Source organism: Neoarius graeffei, chromosome 5, assembly GCF_027579695.1.
Source record: "Neoarius graeffei isolate fNeoGra1 chromosome 5, fNeoGra1.pri, whole genome shotgun sequence".
Lineage (NCBI taxonomy): Eukaryota > Metazoa > Chordata > Actinopteri > Siluriformes > Ariidae > Neoarius > Neoarius graeffei.
This window is the reverse complement of record NC_083573.1, coordinates 44801337-44822487: the sequence shown is the minus strand read 5'-3', so window position 1 is coordinate 44822487 and position 21151 is coordinate 44801337. Positions and strand designations below refer to the sequence as shown.

At 43.6% G+C, this 21151-nt stretch overlaps 1 protein-coding gene across 1 annotated transcript in view; it reads left to right on the top strand.

Annotated features, from left to right (window-relative positions):
- The window catches only part of si:dkey-233k19.3 (dynein axonemal heavy chain 11), a 171278-nt gene extending 151820 nt beyond the window's left edge, over positions 1–19458 (top strand). The window contains exons 76-82 of the mRNA XM_060920812.1: positions 819–938; positions 7816–8055; positions 8174–8356; positions 14627–14742; positions 14862–14974; positions 18971–19111; positions 19211–19458. Of these exons, the coding sequence (XP_060776795.1) occupies positions 819–938; positions 7816–8055; positions 8174–8356; positions 14627–14742; positions 14862–14974; positions 18971–19111; positions 19211–19458 (1161 nt within the window). The remainder of the gene's footprint in view (positions 1–818; positions 939–7815; positions 8056–8173; positions 8357–14626; positions 14743–14861; positions 14975–18970; positions 19112–19210) is intronic.
- Positions 19459–21151: the final 1693 nt, after the last annotated feature.

Here is a 21151-nt window from a genome sequence, read left to right as displayed (position 1 = left end):
GTACCGTGTAGACACCTAACACTGAACAAATTATTTCATGCTATGGCATCTTTTATCTGGGATGTTGGTAGATTTTGGCTTTGATATTATTTGACATGAAAAAAGCTTGTTCGTTCTTTCCCACCTGAGAGAGTCAGGCTCACAGCTCACATCTTTCTGCTGTGAGATCTCATACGATGTTTTTCTTTTCTCTGCATCATGCTGGTCACAAATAATCATCCTGCCAACAAAATCTCCCCCTCTGCTCAAAAAAAAAGAAGAAGAAACGAATGTCCTTCATTATGTTAACCAAACACTAACCTGTATGTGCGTATACAGGGGATTCATTAGGCGGCCAATGAAGCATCATGCTAAATGTAATTACACACACTGTGCGTGACATCTCGCACCACTCCATAAGTGATCACTGCAATTAGGCCTGATGAAGGAAGTAATTTGCAAAACAATACAGAAACAAATGACTCTGAACTTTTCAGTTTCTGTCATCAGCTCCGAGGTTTGCACTCGCACTCTTTTCTCTCCTCCAGACGCCCACATCACTGTGTGCTTTTTTTTTTTTTGGTCACACAATCCCAGTATGATCTGACATGACTAGCTGTCAGATCACAACACACTGTCAAAGTATGAGGGCTACTCTTAACACAGTAAAAATAATAGTGTGCAATTTAAATACCACACAAACATTTAACCTGTCTCATATATATTTATATCATATATATTTTATGACATGCCCAGGTTGTACTGAAAGTAAATGCATAAAAAAGACTGGGGTCCATTTTTATTGCAGAAAGATGCTAATTGTAGTTTGTCTGGTTGAGGTGCCGTGGGAGGACCTGTGTTATCTGGTAGGAGAGATCATGTATGGAGGACACATCACTGACGACTGGGATAGGAGACTCTGCCGCACGTATATACAGGAGCTCTTTAATCCAAAGATGGTAAGATTAATTGTTATTCAAATTATTCTCAAATAATATTGTTTGTTGCATTATTGTTGCACCATGTTCTTCTGGCAAAATATAAAGATACCAAAATCCTGTCACTTTTTTTTTTTTTTGCTTTGCAAATTTGCCAGATACATTTTGCTTCTGGAAATATTTTGCTTTCACATTTTATAACAGATATGATGGTCTTTAATTTTTCATGGACAATTGGAATTTGGAGCACATCATTTGATTGTTACACAAGTACTGTTAAAAATATAAATTATTAAAATAATAGTGGAGAACGGTGAGACTTGGGGGAAGTTTTCAGTTTTTGCAGATTGTGTGAAATTCTTTGCAGGTCGCGTCACATTCATATTGCATTAGAGAGGATTTACTCTACCCTCTTACCACAACATTAGTTTCTCAGCTTGTCACATATACTGGCCTTCAGACTTCACCTTTTCTGTCATTATATTTTGCAGCGAGACATGAGACATTGAGGGGAAATATGGGACAAAAATAAAATCCCTAGGCCTACATGTTTTATTTTTATTTATTATCAAAACCTGTAACATTATGGACTGTATGACACACAGTGCTGTACAGCTACAGGAAAATATCAGTTTACCCAAAACCTGACGAGACAAAACAGTTCCGTTCTCAAGAAGGAATGAAATAAGTTTAATGCAGGTACACGTCCTCATGCAGGTACACGTCCACATTTTTAACAAAATATTTTAAACAATTTTATTTTTGTAAACCACAAGAAAAAATCTGTAACATGATGAACTGTCCCAACTATCCCCATCTGACCAATTTGAAAAAATCCTTAAATATTTTTCCCCAGAATTTGTTTAATAAATAATACTATATATGATGACTCTAGGCTACAGACTTTAATTCCTAACAAATCCCGAATTCACCAGCATACATTACACCATAGAATGGAGATGACGGTGGAGTAGAAAATATAAAGTTTTGGTTGACAGAAATATTGAACTGCACAGACCTTACTGCAGTGTTCAGCTTCGTGGCTCCAAAGGAAGTCGGTTACTCTCAGGGGCAACATCTAACTTCTGATGTCATCTAAAACCTGACTGGTTGAAATTAATTTATGGGAATATAAACTGTCCCAAGTCTCCCTGCTCTCCCCTATATGTAATTGTTTGTATTCATAAAAGCTAATTATCATTGTTACTGCTTTTAGTTATGGAGAAAGGAGAATGCCAAATAAAAAATCAATCATTCAATTTATCAATAAATGCTTCAATATATAATTTAATAAATGCATACAGTCAGCTACCCAGCTTCCTAATGACTGGCACCCTTGGATGTTTAAAAAAAAATTGCTGTGGGAAAGAGCCCGAAACATTAATTAGCTTAATCTCACACTGAAAAAAATGAGGTAAATTTGTTCTAAAAATCACATATCAAAATTATTTTCTACCTAAACTACGTCATTTATTTGCACGCTTTTGTATTGATATGAACAAAATGCAATGTTTAATGTTCTCATTTATATTTTACTATTTTAGTTCACCTGAGTGTTTAGAAACTGTGAAACAGTGATCCCTGACTTCCAGTTTGACTTGGGTATAAATATGAGGTGACACAGAGGCCAAATTCCTGTTTCCAAATTATTTATTCATCAACATGGGAAAGTTTACAGAACACACAAATGAATAAAACAAAAGTTGTATTGATTGATTGATTGATTGTTTAGAAATCAGCTTTGGCTAAAAAAAAATAGCTATATGATTGAAAATGATTAAGAAGTTTAAACCAACTCGAGCTGTAATAAATGCATGTATATTTTGAAACCTGTGCTATGAGATGAAGAGGAGAGGACTTGAGACTTTGGATGATCTAGAAAGTTTCTGCATTCAGGAGTGGTTTTAGATTACTTTCTTTGTGTTTTCCAACCTCATCAAGCATTATCACTTATGTTGGCAGAGGGTGTAGGAACAAAATACTAAATGCAAGGGTGCCATTAACTGTACCTCATATACACTCACCGGCCACTTTAATAGGAACTTGTTCGAGTTTAAGATTCCTGTTCTTGGCTGGCAGGAGTGGAACCCAATGTGCTTGTCTGCTGTTGCATGCTGAGATGCTTTTCTGCTCACCGCAGTTGTAAAGAGTTACTATGAGTTACTATAGCCTTCCTGGCAGCTCGAACCAATCTGGCCATTTTCCTCTGACCTCTCTTATCAACAAGGCGTTTCCACTCACAGAACTATTGCTCACTCAGTGTTTTGTTTGTTTTTCACACCATTCTGTGTAAACTCCAGAGATTGTTGTGTGTGAAAACCCCAGGAGATCAGCAGTTTCTGAAATACTCAAACCAGTCCATCTGGCTCAAACCAACACCTGGACCACAGTGAAAATCACACTTTGAGAGCACAATTTTTCCCATTCTGATGTTTGAAGTGAACATTAACTGAAGCTCTTGATTTGTATCTGCATGATTTTATGCATTGTGCTGCTGTCAAGGGATCGGCTGATTAGAGAACTGCGCAAAACAGTAGGTGGATGGGTGTTCCTAATAAAGTGGCTGGTGAATGTATATATTTTGTGCCTAAGGGTTATATTTTCTTCAAATAAAAATCCAATCAGTGTGAGATTAAGATAATTAACCACAGAAAAATTTCCATAATATTTTGTACTATTAGCTAGCCAACTTCTGAGGAGAAACTAGCATTAGTTACTTACTTAGCACAGAGTTACTATTCCATTCGAGACTACATTTGATCAGAAAATACCTCGGGAAATAAATTACCTCCAGTTTGCCAAGACATCTATGTAACAAAATATAGTATGATTATTTACCATCAGTACAAGAGCTATAGCAGCAGGTGTCCTTTATACTAAATTAATTTCAGTATGATGCTCTACAAAAGCTGCAATGTTTAATTTGGCTGGTTGATTGTGGTTGTTAGGAGCAAGATTATTTTCAGAATAAACTTATCTCCATAGGAGCTTGTTTTTCTTGTCTAATTCAAAAGCTTATCTATGTGTTGTGGCGGCACGGTGGTGTACTGGTTAGCACTGTCGCCTCACAGCAAGGAGGTTCTGGGTTCAAGCCCAGTGACGAGGGCCTTTCTGTGTGGAGTTTGCATGTTCTCCCCGTGTCTGTGTGGGTTTCCTCCGGGTGCTCCGGTTTCCCCCACAGTCCAAAGATATGCAGGTTAGGCTAATTGGTGGCTCTAAAGTGAGTGTGAATGGTTGTTTTTGTCTCTGGGTCAGCCCTGCGATAACCTGGCGACTTGTCCAGGGTGTACCCCGCCTCTCGCCCATAGTCAGCTGGGATAGGCTCCAGCTTGCCTGCAACCCCGTGGAACAGGATAAGCGGCTACAGATAATGGATGGATGAATGTGTTGTACAATCCAATCACAATGCTCCCAGCATGCAGGCCTGCTGTCCAATCAGAGCTAATCATCCTAAAAAAAATAAAAACCCAGCCCTTATTCACATAAGCCTGGGATTCTTCAATATGCTTCAGAACTTTTATGAATATATCCACCAATAAATACTTCAGAATAACCCATCAATAAATCTTTCAATAAATCACAGTAGATTATTCAATAAAGCACAGAAACACTTAATAATTGAGTGGATATAATTATGAATAGATTTATTGAAGGATAAATTACACATAGCAGTAAAAAAAAGTTTAATGTTTATGATCATCAGCTAGGCCCACCTGTCATAGTTTACATCCCTGTAAACATCATCTTCTACTGGCTTTATTCCCACTATGTGGGGTCGCCGGTGTGGATTTTTCTCTTCCGCTCTTTCCTGTCCATGACATCCTCCACTTTTGCACCACCAGAAGCCATGTCTTCTCTTATACAATCTTTCCACCTCCTCTTTGGTCTTTGTCTTTTCCTACTACCAACATTCAGTTCTTGTACTTGTTTTCCGACATTGTCCTCATCCCTTTGGTACACATGACCTAACCATCTCAGCCTATATTCCCTCAACTTTTCAGACAATCGTCCTACTTTTAGCTTTTCTCTAATCACTTCATTTTTTTATGTGGTCCAATCTTGTAATTCCCAGAGAGAATCTTAGCATTTTCATCTCCACTGTTTCCATTTTTCTTTCTTGCATTTTTGTCAGGGGTAGGGTTTCAATGCCGTAATGCATTGCTGATCTTACAATCATTTTATGCATCTTCCCCTTGACTCGCACTGGTACATTTTTGTCACACATTATCCCTGAGATCCTTCTCCAAGCACTCCAGCCTGCTTGTATTCTTTTCAAAACTTCCTCATCTGAACCTCCATCTTCATATGCTGTGGACCCAAGGTACTTAAAAGATTTCCTTTTTGGGATTGGTTCATCTTGGATTTTTATTGTTCTTTCTGTCTGGTCTCCACAATTTATACATAAGTATTCCGTCTTTTTCCTGCCGACTTTCAGTCCTCTGTTCTCTAGTGCCTTTTGTCATGTCCCCAGTCTAGTCTCTGCTTCTTCTTTTGTTTCTGTGCATATCACTTTATCATCAGCAAACATCATATCCCATGGCACTTGCCATCTGAAACCTTCTGTTAGACAGTCTGTGATGGTGGCAAAAAGAAATGGACTCAGGGCTGAGCCCTGGTGTACTCCAACTCTAACTTCAAAGGGCTCATTAATAATAATAATAATAATAATAATAATAATAATAATAATAATAATAATAAGTTAAATTTATATAGCGCCTTTCAAAAAACCCAAGGACGCTTTACAATTCTAGACAAGGAAAGAAAAAATAAATTAAAAATAAATAAATAATAAAAAGTAAAAAGTCCACCAAGTAGGGTCAGGATGTAATTCCCCTGGTGTAGCAGCCACAGTCCCACCAAAAGGCGCACGAAAACAAGTCCCACATCTCCAGCACTGCCGCCGTGACGCCGTCAGCAACATCGCTCGAACACCACGCCGTGGATCCACAAAGCGAGCAGAGAAGCTCCGCCATGCAGAGCGCTGGTGTGTCCCAAACCGCTTGCACAGCCGCCGCGACACCACCGAGCAACATCGCTGGGAACATTACGCCAAGCGTTAAAGCGCAGAGCGCTGGACAACCATGATGTAAAATGAGCAACCAGCTCACTGCAGTCCACAGCTGGGAGCGCAGGCATCGCCCACGGCGAACCAAGGCCTGGAGGGAACCAACGCCCAAAACTAGGTCCGGAGCTACACCACAACCGGCGGACAAAACACTCAAACAAACATCAAACTACACAAACACACAGAAAAAAAATTAGAAAAAGAAATAAAATAAAAAAGCTCTGGTGAGAAGCGGCAGCCAGAACGTGCACGACGTACTCTCAACCGGAAACGGAAAAAAAAAAATCACCATGCGCAGCTCTTACTTGCGTTACACTGTTGGCATACATATCTTGTATGATTTTGATGTAGCTTTCAGACGGTTTCACAGTTCTTCAGCCTTCATTTGTCACACATACACTCGAACACACAGTGAAATTCCTCCTCTGCATTTAGCCCATTTGAAGCAGTGAACACACACATGAACAATGAGCACAGACACATACCCAGAGCAGTGGGCAACTATGGTACAGCGCCCGGGGAGCAGTTCGGGGTTAGGTGCTCTTGCTCAAGGGCACTTCAGCCCAGCCTTAGGCCATGGCCGCCCCGTGTTAACCTTAACTGCATGTCTTTGGACTGTGGGGGAAACCGGAGCACCCAGAGGAAACCCACAGAGACACGGGGAAGAACATGCAAACTCCACACAGAAAGGCCCTCGCTGGCCGCTGGGCTTGAACCCAGGACCTTCTTGCTGTGAGGCGACAGTGCTAACCACTACACCACTAATCAACTAATTCAGTATTTGTTATTTATATTTGTAGCATCTATATTTGGATGGTGATGCCATTTTTTTAAATTTAAAATTAACTCCGTTATCAGTTACAGGAAATTTTTTAACTTTGGACAAAAAAAAAAAAAAGATAACTCTTTGTTTGGTGAAAATGTAATTGTTTGGTTGCCTGGTGGCACCTAGTGGTGTCTTATTGTATTACATTAAAAAGCCTTCTTTTCATAGGTTTCTAAAAGTGATTGAATTGATATTGTTAATTAATTACTTTTGTGTTACTGTAGTGATCAAGCCTGCTTATCCTTTCCTGGGTCTCATTAAGTCTGGGGATGAACTCATCAGTCACTGAATTAAAGTGTGTACGCTGCTGCATTATCATCCCGTAGTCCCACAGCAACTTTTGTCTGTTGCAAATCAAAACTCATAAAAAGATTGGTCCAACTGTGACTAATACCCAGATTGGACATGTGCTGAACATATTGTGAATAAGGAACAAGTGTAATATACAGTATAAAAATAGAACCACTGGCTGAGATATGGGATTTGTTTTTTTTTAAAGGAGGTAAAACTGCATTTGCTGAGTAAATGTTGGCTAGGTTTATATTACCAGAATCATCTGATTGTTTCACATCATACACTTTCAAATATAGGCCGAGATTGGATTGCCATTTGAGCATGTGACCATTATAAGAAATTCAGAATTCATGTTTTTCTTACTTCAAAACTCACTGTGCTTTTGTCCTCATCCAGTGTCATCAGAAGCTAGCTTGAACAAGAAATGGAGGGTTAGCAGGGGAAAAGAAAACAAAAAAGCTCTGTGAAACACTGAGGCAGAGATATCGGATCTGAGCATAAAATCAAATTGAGCATCAGAGCTTGTCTTGTGCAAATCTGTAAACCTTTATGTGGTTTACAAATTTGTCCAGTCCGTTATCTATTTATGCAAATTGAAGCTTCATTGTGCATAATGAATGGCTAAAGAAATAAAAGTACAATAGATATGAATACAATCGTGGTAGTGGGTAGTTATGTATTTTTTTTAAATTATTTATTTATTTACTTTTCAGTTTGAAGGAGAGCTGTTCCTCTGCCCTGGCTTCTCAGTTCCTCCTGATCTGGACTACGCTGGCTATCACAGCTATGTGGACAAGAGGTTGCCAGAGGAAAATCCAAGTCTCTATGGCTTGCATCCCAACGCAGAGATTGAGTTTATGACCGTCACGTCCAACGCTCTCTTTAACACTCTGTTAGAACTGCAATGTCAAGACTCAGTGGGAGAGGAAGCAGCACAGAGTGTGGAGGAGAAGGTCGAAAACACGCTTCCTGGTCTTACTGCATTGTTTTTAGTATCTATTTTTAACCAATTCAGTACCAAATCAATCCAGATTATAATCACATTGTTAATGAAACTTTTTCTGACCTCAGGTGAAAAGTATGCTTGATGACATTCTGGAGAAGCTGCCTGAGAAATACAGCATGTCAGAGCTGCTCACTAAGACGTCAGAGCGCAGTCCGTTGGTTCTGTTTTGTTTGCAGGAGTGTGAGCGCATGAACCTGCTGATATCTGAAATCCACAGCTCTCTTACACAGCTGGACCTGGCCTTGAAGGTACTTCATTAACCTTCTGAAACAGACACTCTGGGGGGGGGGAATGGTTTCTTAAGGGATTCCACTTTGAACCTTTTCTGAAAAGAAATCGTCTGCGAGTTTATATAGGGTTTATATTGTCACAGGTTTCCTCCAGAACCAAAGAACCTTTAAATGTGCTAGATTAGGCACAGACTCACCTCTTCAGGCTGCACCTCTCCCCTGCCCACTATGTAACTGCGTATCGGTCTTGACCAACCCAGGCCGTATACTGTCTAGCCTGGGGTTAGCTGTTGGAGTTTTATTTTTCTCTATTGAGTTGTACTTTGTATGGTTGGCTTGTTATCCCCCACCCAAACGAGGTTTGGCGGGGGATATAGAAACGAGTTCCATCACTCCGTCCGTCCAGTCACATTTTCGTTTCTGGGCCATATCTTTAAAACTACTGAAGATCTCTTCATGAAACTTTGTATACATATCAAGCAATGTGTGAACTGGCACCTTTTGTTATTTTGGATTTTTGAAAAAAAAAAAGTATTTTTCAAATTTTTACATAAATAGATTTTGACTTGGTTTCTAAGAGGAATGTTAATTTCCGGAGCATATATCCAAAACTATCCATGATCCAGATTTGAAACTTGGTATACATGTTAACAAGGTGATGTAGATGTGCCTTTTCATACTAAGAAATTTGAGAAATTTAAATTTTTCATGCTTCCATGGAAACAATTTCAGACTTAGTCTCTCAGGTTAGTCTTAGGAGTAGGTTTTGTTTCTGGATCAGAACTTGAAAACCATGAGTGGTATGGTCTTGAAAGTTGGTATATGTGTTAAGTAATGTATATGTGCCTTTTGATACTAAGAAATGTGAAAAATTTTTTATTTTTAGCTCGCCTGGACCAAAGGTCCGGTGGGCTTATGGGCTGCTGAGGTCAGTGTAAAGAGGCAGGGCTGGTTTCCTGCAGCACAACTTGAAAAATGTGACAAATAATATTTTGAAACTTGGTATATAGGGTGGGGGATATAGATGACTGTGTTCTTGTTTTTCTTGGCTGACTGCTGAGTATTGTTACTTCAACAGAATATCACACTAAGAGCGATTCTGTTGCTTGTTCATTTGGCACTAGAACTTTCTTGTCTAGAAGTTCAGCACTTCTTGTACCTGACTGTGACAGTTCGTATGGGTGGGTGGAGCACAGAAGGACGGCAGGCCAGAACTGAGTCCACAAAACTCTTTTATTTTTCACTTTTCAGTGCAAAACTTTGGACTCTCCCAGCCACACACACACGCGCACACACACAAGTCGTCCAGTTGGGGAGAGAGCTCCCTCTGCTCTCGCTCTCTCTCCTTAAATAGGGCGCGGTCACTGGGGAAGACACACAAACACATTAATTAACATCAGGTGCAATGATTCTGCCACTTACCTTCCCTGACTCCGCCCTCCGGTCACAGACCGACGCTTGACCACGCCCGCCACATACCCCCACCGCCCGACTCAGGCCGGGCGGCTGTCCGGCCTGCAGCCGACTTCACCCCCCCTTGACGGGAGAGGAAGTCCGCCACGACCATCTGCGCCCCCAGCCTGTGGATCACCTTGAAGTTAAAGGGTTGGAGTGCCAGATAGCAACAGGTCATCCGCGCGTTGGCATCCTTCATGCGGTGGAGCCACTGGAGGGGTGCGTGGTCCGAACAGAGGGTGAAAGGGCATCCCAGCAGGTAGTAACGGAGGACCGCCCACTTGATTGCTAAGCACTCTTTTTCAATAGTGCTGTAGCGCCCCTCATGCACCGACAGCTTTCTACTGATGTACAACACTGGGCGGTCCTCCCCTTCCATCTCCTGGGACAAAACAGCCCCCAGCCCTCTGTCCGATGCATCTGTCTGTAACAAAAGGGAGAGAAAAGTCAGGGGAGTGTAAAAGTGGCCCCCCACACAGTGCAGCCTTTACCTCAGAAAAAGCCCGCTGGCATTGCTCCGTCCACTGGACCGGATCTGGTGCCCCCTTTTTAGTCAGATCAGTCAGTGGGCTGGTGACGTCCGAATAATTAGGTATAAACCTACGATAATAGCCAGCCAGCCCCAGGAACTGTCTCACCCCCTTTTTGGTCTTGGGCCTCGGGCAGGCCGCAATTGCTGCTGTCTTGTTAATTTGGGGATGCACCTGCCCGTTGTCCAAGTGGAAGCCCAGATACCGTACTTCCACCCGCCCAATCGCACACTTCTTCGGGTTGGCTGTGAGACCCGCTCGCCTCAGCGACCTAAGGACGGCCCTCAGATGTTGGAGGTGCCTCGGCCAGTCGTTACTATAGATAATAATGTCGTCGAGGTAAGTGGCTGCATAGGTGGGCGGGGGCGGAGGACCCCATCCATCAGCCGCTGAAACGTAGTGGGCACCCCAAACAGCCCAAAAAAAAAAAAAGGGTGACAAATTGGCATAAGCCGAACGGTGTGGAAAAGGCCGTTTTTTCTCTGGATAATGGAGTCAAGGGGATCTGCCCATAACCCTTTGTTAAATCCAGTGTCGAGTAAAAGCGAGCCGTGCCTAGTCAATCAAGCAACTCATCAATACGAGGCATTGGGTATGCGTCGAATTTAGACACCGTGTTGACCTTTTCTATAGTCTACACAGAACCGGACCGACCCGTCGGCCTTGGGTACCAAGACCACCGGGCTGCTCCAGTCACTGTGAGACTCCTCGACGATGCCCATTTCGAGCATGGCCTCGAGTTCTTCCCGAACCACTTTTTTCTTGTGTTCGGGTAGCCTGTAAGGGCGGCTACGCACTACCACCCCCGGGGGCGTCTCAATGTGGTGCTCTATGAGGTTGGTGCAGCCGGGCAGGGGCGAGAACACGTCCGAAAACTCAGTCTGCAACTGGGCAACCTCCACGAGTTGGGTCGGGGAGAGGTGGTCTCCACAGGGGACCGGAGAGGTACGTGATGCCAATGTTCCTTTTTGAACCTCCGGCCCCAGCTCCGCCGTCTCTGGAACCACCGACACCAATGCCACGGGGACCTCCTCGTTCCAGAGTTTGAGTAGATTGAGGTGGTAAATCTGTAGCGCCCCACCCCTGTCCGTTCGCCTCACCTCATAGTCGACGTCCCCGACTCGCCGTGTGACCTCAAAGGGTCCTTGCCACTTGGCGACTAATTTGGAGCTCGATGTGGGCAACAGTACGAGTACTTTATCTCCTGGTGCGAACTCTCTAAGGTGCGTACCCTTGTCGTACAGGCGGGTTTGTCGTTCTTGGGCCTGCCGCAAATTCTCCTGGGCTAGGTGGGTGAGTGTGTGGAGTTTTGCACGCAGGTCAGTAATGTATTGGATTTCATTTTTACTTGGTGAAGGTCCCTCCTCTCAATTTTCCCGCAGCACATCCAGAATGCCGCGCAGCTTACGCCCATATAATAATTCAAATGGGGAGAACCCCGTGGAGGCTTGGGGGACCTCTCGCACTGCAAATAGCAAGGGTTCGAGCCATTTATCCCAATTACATGCGTCCTCACTTACGAATTTTTTAATTATATTCTTCAGGGTGCGATTGAACCGTTCAACTAAACCGTCCGTTTGTGGGTAATAAATGCTGGTGCGGATCGGCTTAATACCCAACAACCCATACAGTTCGTTCAGTGTACGTGACATAAACGAGGTGCCTTGATCAGTCAGAATCTTTCGGGATTCCAAGTCGGGAGATAACGCGGAAGAGTGCCTCCGCAATACTGCGTGCTGAGATATTGCGAAGAGGCATCGCTTCCGGGTATCGTGTTGCATAGTCCACCATAAAGCGGTACCCTCGTGTTGACCAATCTAATGGCCCGACAAGATCCATCCCAATTCTTTCGAACGGGGTCTCAATTAATGGGAGAGGGCGCAAAGGCACTTTTGGAATGGCCGCTGGATTTACTAACTGGCATTCGCGGCACGCCGTACACCACTTACGGCCCTCGCCTCGAATCCCTGGCCAATAGAACCGAGCCATTATTCGGGCTAATGTTTTATCCTTCCCCAAGTGTCCAGCCATGGGATTAAAGTGAGACGCCTGGAATACCAATTCCTGGCGGCTCTTCAGAATCAAAAGCTGCGTGACTCACTCTTTAGTCTGAGTGTCCTGCGTCACTCTGTATAATCTATCCTTCATAATTGCGAAGTAGGGGAAGGACGGGGTGGCGTTTGGCTGGAGCGTTTGACCATCGATTACTCTCACTTGGTCAAACACATGCCGCAGAGTCTCATCTCGCGACTGCTCTAATGGAAAATCCGCAAGGGATTCCCCAATAGAGAGAGGAGGAGCCGGCGGCTCCTCACTCTGACGCGGAGATGATGTAGACGGCTCTGTGACAGCTGCTCCTGCCAACGCAACACTGGGACCTCCCCCTACTAAACTATGGCAGGACCCACTCTTCACTAGATGACTCATTAATTCCCCAAATCCCGGCCAATCCGTCCCCAAAATTATTGAGTGGGTAACGCGAGGATTAACCACCGCCTTCGCTATAAATTTTTCCCCTCGAAAAAAAATGCGGACCGACACTAAAGGGTAGTTGTGAACATCCCCGTGCACACACAACACCTTCACCAATCGTGCTCCCCCCAATGCCTCGTCTTGCATCAGGTTTTGGTGGATTGAGGTCTGATTACAACCAGAATCCACCAACGCCTGATGCGTATCCCCTTGGATACTCACCGGTATGCGATACGCTCCGGCCCGATCGAGGGTGGCTCCTGGCGCGTCGGGGATCCGAACCACCGCGCCCACCTCCATTACCGAGCACTGCTGTTGGAGGTGGCCCGGCTCCCCGTAGCGCCAGCAAACCGGCCCGGGCTTCCTCTCTGCACTAGTGCTCTGGGGCTCACTCACCTGGGGGGGGAGAGACAGACACAGAAGGGAGAAATGGGGGGGGCACCGCGGGTGCGGCGGGCCGGCTGGGGTGGCACCAGCCCCCGCCTCCGCGGTGGGGGAATGGGGCAAGGAGGAGACACAGGAGGAGGGGGAGAGAGAGAGAGAGGAGATTAGAGGTTGTCTGCTGTCCTGCCATTGGGACAGCCGCCAAATGGTCCTCCGCCAGCTCGATTGCCTGATCCAGCGACGCTGGGCGGTGGCACTGGACCCACTCTGCGGCTCCTGCTGGACCCACTCTGCAGCTCCTGCTGGTAAACGCGCGATGAACTGCTCCAGTACCACCTGGTCGATGATTCCCTCGGCGTCGCGGTTGTCGGCCCTCAACCACTGCCAGCAGGCGTCCCGGAGTTGCTGGCCAAACGCGAACGGCCGGCTGACTTCCTCAAAGCGCAAAGCACGGAAGCGCTGACGTTGTTGCTCGGGGGTGCGTCCCACACGCTGGAGGACGGCCCGGCGAAGGTCCGCGTAGGCCAGCTGGCGGTCGGCGGGGAGCTGTAGCGCGGCCAGCTGCGCCTCTCCCGTTAGCAGGGGGAGGAGGCGGCGCACCGCGTGCTGTTCCACCAGCCACCCCGAGGTCTCTGCTACCTGCTCAAAGAGCGTGAGGAAGGCCTCGGGGTCGTCCTGCGGGCCCATCTTTGTTAGGGTGAGGGGGGGGAAGAGCCCGCGGCGGTGGAGTTGGTGAACCCCGCCGACACGAGGAGGTGCCGGAATGCCCGACGATCTTCCTGTTGCGCCAGCACCAGGGCCTCGAACCGTTGTTCTTGCTCCTTTCGGAGGGCGAGCAGCGCCTGGTGCTGGCTCTGTTGGGCCATGGTGAGGGCGTGGATCAGGTCTGTGAAGGGGGAGGACTCCATGGGGCTGTTCTCTTCTGTGCTCAGTCCTGGGTTTCAGCACCACTGTGACAGTTCGTATGGGTGGGTGGAGCACAGAAGGATGGCAGGCCAGAACTGAGTCCACAAAACTCTTATTTTTCACTTTTCAGTGCAAAACTTTGGACTCTCCCAGCCACACACGCATGCACACACACAAGTCGTCCGGTTGGGGAGAGAGCCCCCTCTGCTCTCGCTCTTTCTCCTTAAATAGGGCGCAGTCACTGGGAAAGACACACAAACACATTAATTAACATCAGGTGCAGTGATTCTGCCACTTACCTTCCCTGACTCCGCCCTCCGGTCACAGACCGACGCTTGACCACGTCCCCGCTGCCACACTGACTTTTGCACTTGTTATGCATCACTCTGGATAAATGTGTCTGCTAACTGCCATGTAATGTAATCGATGGAACATTTTATTAGAGTATAGACATTTATTATTCATGTAAGTGTATTTGTCAGTGCCAAGTTTATAGGTTAACATTTCTGATATCATGTGTATACTGTGTTTTCTCTCTTAGGGTGAGTTAAGCATCTCTCCTGACATGGAGACTCTGCAGACGGCGCTTTACTACAACCGAGTTCCTGAAAGCTGGAGCCGACTGACCTACCCCTCTACAAACACACTGAGCCAGTGGTACACAGACGTCATCAAGCTATTTTTCAACCTGTTAAATTAATGAAAGAATGGGAGGTAAGAAGGTTTAGGAGGTTTCAGTTTGGTGTGTTTTAAAACATTTTTCTACACTATGCCAGGTTCAGTGATGTCCTCAGTCAGTGTCGAGAGCTGGACACCTGGACTCAAGACTTTGTGCTTCCGGCTGTGGTGTGGCTCTCGGGACTGTTCAGCCCACAGTCTTTCCTGACCGGTAAACAGGTCTTACACACACACACACACACACAAACATTTGTTTCACTATCCTTCCAAGCCCCTCCATTAACATAATTATTAATGCAGCTAATTAATGCTTTCCCTTCCTTGTAAAGCAGTTTTCCTCATGGTAACCTCTTCACAAGGTCAAACCTGTCAGATTTTAGTAACCTTTGGGGATATCTCACGCCCACCAAGGTATAACTCCTCTATTCCTTCCACACATATGACGTGTATTACTGGAGAGACATAACTAAGCCTCAAGGCTAATTTACACCAGAACAGTCTGTGAGGCGTTTTTCAGTTGTCTGTCCAATGTCTGTCTTTTGTTATAGATAGAATTCCATTAGATCAATGCAGCAGTGTAGATCAGTAGTGCTTTAAGCATGTATTACGCCTGTAAAATCACAATGGGAGCATTTTTTTATGCTTCATTTCTATTCTTTAGCATGGAAATGAGACATAATAGACATCCACACACAAAACCCTCTCTTCTATTGCATCACAATAAAACACTGTGTTTAAGCACTCGGGAATTGATACCATTTATGACATTGATGTCTTTCAGTATCCTTGTTTACACCATGATGTTGTAATTGCATGTAAAGTCAAATAAAATATTAGCATAAAGTTACGTATGGCTTGTTTGCTGCTCTTGAAATATCTGTGGCAAAGACATCCCTAACAGGCCATTTCAGGTTTTCATCTTGCTTCTCTTGAAGATTTCTTAACTGTTTATACCCTCTTACCTTGGTGATTTTGCCACTTTGGCCACTGATACAGATCCCAGGTTAGCCACTTCAGTCAAGTAAGCAGTTTGTGTGGGGCACAAACCTGCTGTTGCATTCTCGATTCTTGAAAATCACACTTCAGAAACGGAGACAGTGTAAATTGGCAAATGCATACATTCATGTATGCTTCACTCAGACTATCTTACTTGCTGTGTAAATTCTCTTTTAGACTGAACCATAATATCAACCTTAACCTGATTAAAAAAAAAATTATAGCTCAGTTTTTCAAACTATGCCTATGCTGATTAAAAAGAGAATGTAAAAAGTAAATGTACAGTTCTTTAAAGTTTACCAGTAATATTGTTTAACCCTAATTATTATATCCACATTCACTGGATATGAGCAATCACGCACTCTGATTGGCTACTCTACTACTAGGATATCAGCTGATATACCGTGAGTAGAGAAAAACAAAATGGCGGAGCGTGTTGCTGAACCAACCGGGAATGAAATAAAAACTGTACTCGAAAACAAAACCCCAAAAATAAAAAAAATAAAAAAAGCAAAAGCAACAAAATATTGAATAAAAGTATTTGATGGTAAGGACATATCTTTTTTTTATCTTTCAATTATTATTATTATAGCATTTTTCACAAATTGCTCCCGTCATTTCGCCGTTTTTTTTACATTCATCTTTAAGCATTAAAATTTGTTGAATTCTTTGACTGGTTCAAAATCTCGAAGTTTGAAAATTACATACCTGAAATATCCAAGGAAGAATTAAATAAACGTCTAAAGCTATTCTATACCTCGGCATAACAGCAAGACAGCACTTTTTACAAAAAAAAAAACAAGAACACAAGTCAATTCATGTAGCCATCGATAGGTTAAGAAGTCTGCCTTAGCATAAATGATTTTGTCGGATGTTTTGCATAAAGCTTTTATTTATTAAATTTGCAAAAAATAAAACTAAAAATGCTCTGTTTCTCAAAATCCAGTGAATGTGAATATAATAAAACAATTATTCCCTCAATCTCGTTGTACATGGCTTATAGCAAACTCGGTGCTATGCGCCTCGTCATCTATCAGCTCATGTATGATTCGATTTCGTGGAATAACTGTTAAATAGATTTGGTTACGGGCGGCACAGTGGTGTAGTAGTTAGCACTGTCGCCTCACAGCAAGAAGGTCCTGGGTTTGAGCCTAGTGGCTGGCGAGGGCCTTTCTGTATGGAGTTTGCATGTTCTCCCCATGTCTGCGTGGGTTTCCTCCGGGTGCTTCGGTTTCCCCCACAGCCCAAAGACATGCAGGTTAGGCTAATTGGTGGCTCTAAATTGACCGTAGGTGCGAATGGAAGTGTGAATGGTTGTTTGTCTCTATGTGTCAGCCCCAAGATGACCTGGCGACTTGTCCAGGGTGTACCCCGCCTCTCTTCCATAGCTGGGATAGGCTCCAGCTTGCCTGCGACCCTGCACAGGACAAGCGGTTACGGATAATGGATGGATGGATAGATTAGGTTATGAATGTAGTGATACACAGGTTATCTTTTACTGGAATCAGAATCTTAATGTGGTTTTCTCCCTTTTCACTTTTGGGGCAAACCAGATTTTAATATGTTTGAACTTTATTTCTTGAGATATGAGGTATGCACAGCTAACCAATTTCAAGGTCAGATAAAATTGGTTGTTTGTAGAACTATATATTCCGTTCTATACTATATAAAATCCGGAGGAAAATCTAAAAACCCGGAATTCCGGGAAAATCCGGAACACTTTCATGACTATACTATATTATATAGTATAGTCATGAAAGTGTTCCGGATTTTCCCGGAATTCCGGGTTTTTAGATTTTCCTCCAGATTTTTTCCGCTAATGACCTGGAAATCCGGATATTTGACAAAACTCTTGAAAATCTCTGGTTTTCCGAATGGAGAAATTTATTTTTCGGATTTTTCGCGTTCCTAGACGCGGCGTAATACTTTGCATTGTCCTTGCATGGGTGCGGTCCTTAAATAGCCCAAACGTAGTTCATTGATTAAAGACAGGTGTTCTTTGTTAACGGCGCGCGAGCTGGAGCTCGTTAGGCGCGCGCGCCCGAGGCGCGCCTTCAGGTGCACGTGCTAAGGTGCACAGGACTGACACCGTTCTGCACAAGCGCAACACAATCGCGCTAGAAAGCATGTTCAAGCTGCCAGTGTAGCTGCAGTCTTTTTAGTTGCGAATTACGAGTATTTCCTCTTGTGTTAATAATTTGCCATGTCAAAACAAGCAAAACTTTCCTCCTTCTTTCGACGTGAAGAGAGGTAAGCAATTTATTTTCCCATCAAAGTTGCATTTTGTGGTTTCGAAGCTACGTTTTAGTGCCGTTTCTAGAACACAACATCAAGAAAATGTGGAAGAAACAGCAATAATGGAAGAGCCGGTTTCTAAGCTGCCTAAAACTAGCAATGGTAATTATTTTTTGTTACATAATGTACTCAGGCTGCCAGTCAGTGTGTGACACACACACACACACACACACACCCTACGCCCCTGATTTATATGAGAAATTTGGTATTCATTGGTGTGTTTAAATTTACAGACAATACGAGCTAATGTAAACAATTGGCTTCAACTCAAATATGAATTGGAAATTTTTAGTTCACTTTAGCTTCTGCAAACGCACAACTCTACTAAAAGATTGATAAACGAGGCTCAATGTCCCCAACATTGAAACCTGAAAGCTTTAGAAACTCTAACAGACCTTTACTTTTTAACAGTACTGTTTTGGGATTTTGCTGAGTTTACATTCAACTGTCTGATTTTTTTCAAAGTAATGAACTGTGTAGCAGGAAAATCACCGCGTTTTCTAAATGCACTCCTGAAAATTACTCCTTAACTAGAGGAATTAAATATGATATTTTTGACATGTTAATCATTAATGTACATGAAAGAAAAAGGCTTAAAAGTTATAACTTGTTTTAGTGAAAATAAGTTCTAAAATGCACTAGAATGCAGGGTTTTGTGTGTTGTTATTAAAATATTTTCGGGGGACGTTGCCCCTCCCCCCATATTTCAGGCTTTTTTTGTTTGCTCCACTTTCTTCTCTAATAGTAGAAAATGTCAGAATTTGAGCTTGTGAAAGATTTTCCCAGACTGCCACATAAAAACCCTCCCAAATCTCCAAAGGGTTCCATATTCCTCTCGTTAGGAGGGCAATTTTAATACATGCAAACACACATCATCAAGTTCCAGCCCTGGCTGAGATGATCCTTTGTGTTCCAGCGATCATGCAGAGCATAGCTCGTAAGAACAAGTGGCCACTTGACAAGATGGCTTTGTCTGTGGATGTGACTAAGAAGACAAAGGATGATTATGGCCACCCACCTCGAGAGGGTGCTTATGTTCACGGGCTGTATATGGAGGGTAAGTGAGAAGGTCAGGCTATCTAATAAGGTTCTGTGGAAGCTGATGTTGAACGTGCTGTTTTGTGGTCAGCTCAGCTTTTCTCTGTGTCTCCCCCAGGTGCTCGATGGGACGTGTCAGCAGGGGTGCTGTCCGAGGCTGTGTTAAAGGACCTGACTCCGGCCATGCCAGTGCTGTATATCCGTGCAGTACCTGCCGACAAGCTGGAGCTGAATAACACCTACGAATGCCCAGTGTACCGAACCAAGCTCCGCGGTCCTACTTTCATCTGGAGCTTTCACCTCAAAACACGCCACCCACCTGCCAAGTGGGTGCAGGCGGGCGTGGCCCTGTTGCTGTCTGTGTGAGTGAACAGCCCACAGTACTTTATCCACACTATTAAGAGGCACTTAAATGCTACTTAATTGGACCAGTCAAGCTGAAGAAGGTGGATTTGAGAACATTTCTGAGATGACATGAAGTGCACAGTATTTTTAATTTAAGCAGTTTAACTTGCAGTATTTTTTGGTCTACTCTATGTGATCGTCGTGTGAAAAAATAACTACATCCCAGGGAAACTGTAAACTTTTCTTAACATATTTAAACAAGTAAACATTTCACCGTTTTGATACAGTGCCTACAAATAAAGATGTACTTGAACAAAACAAGGAAAATTAGCTCTTTCAATCATTTATCGAAACAAAAAAATATCAATAGATGTAATATTTTGTGGAGAAAGTAAGTATACCCTTGGCTTCAGAAGCTAGTATTGCCCCCTTTAACAGAAATACATTCTTCTAGGCATTTTACATAATTATCCACCAGTCTCTGACATTTCAGAGGCTTGCTGAAATTTTTGACCACTCTTCCATGCAAAATTCTTTCAGCTACAAGATATTTGAGGGTTTTCTTGCATGTACTGCCCTTTTCAAAATCTCCACAACATTTCAATGGGGTTCAAGTCTGGGTTGTGACAAGACCATTCCATAACCCGCCATTTCTTCTTTTTGAGCCATTCCTTGGTGGATTTGCTTGTGTGCTTACGATCATCATCTTGTTGAAAGGTCCAACTTCAACTTTTGAAAAGATGGCCTCATATCATCTTCAAGCACTCTTTGATATAGACTGCAAGTTGGCCTAGGGGTTAGCGTGTCCACCTCTTGACCGGGAAATCGCAAGTTCTACTCATGGCCGGGTCATACCAAAGACCATCATAAAAATGGTACCTACTACTGTCTGGCAAGGCACCCTGCAATACAGATGCGAGTGAAGAAGTCAAACTCTTGCAATTACCATAGGACTAGCCCCCCACTGTAACCCTAGCTGTATAAGCAAGAGGCCGAGGGCTACCAAAACGGTGATCAGCGCCGCACCCATACGCCTCAAAGAGTTGGTTAGTACTGGGACAGGAGACTGCCTGGGAAGACCAGATTCTGGCATGAGAGGAGACTCTTTGATATGACTCAGAATTCATAGTTTAATCAATGATTGCAAGCTTCCCAGTCCCTGAGACAGCAAAGCAACCCTAAACCATAACATTTCCACCACCATGCATGACAGTTAGTATGAGGTTCTTCTCCTGAAAAGTAGTCTTTGGTCTGCGCCACATGTATTCTTACTGTGGGGCAATTCCATGTAAATGTCAACCTCACCATGCAAAAATAAAGCAACATGTAATACATCAAAACCACTCCCAGAGATATCACCTAGGCCTGTATTTTACAGATGTGAATAAGTTGAACCAATTTGTAACCAACCTAATGTGTCACTGTCAGTCTTTCTTTCTTATAATGTAAAACCCAAGCTAAAACCAACTTTGATCATGTACAATTCTATATTATTGCCACAAGCCACAGAAATGTATGCTAAAATCCACAAAACAGCAAAACAATAGCCATCCTAAATATTATTTAAGAACTTTGATAGTTTTAGCTGATATTTAGAGAGTTTTTCAAAGGGTTGTGGTGGTTAAATTGCTGATTTTCTAAACATATGCCATGTCTATTTCAGACGCGTCACATCCATAACGGAATTTTGTCACATCCATAACGCTGACTTTTC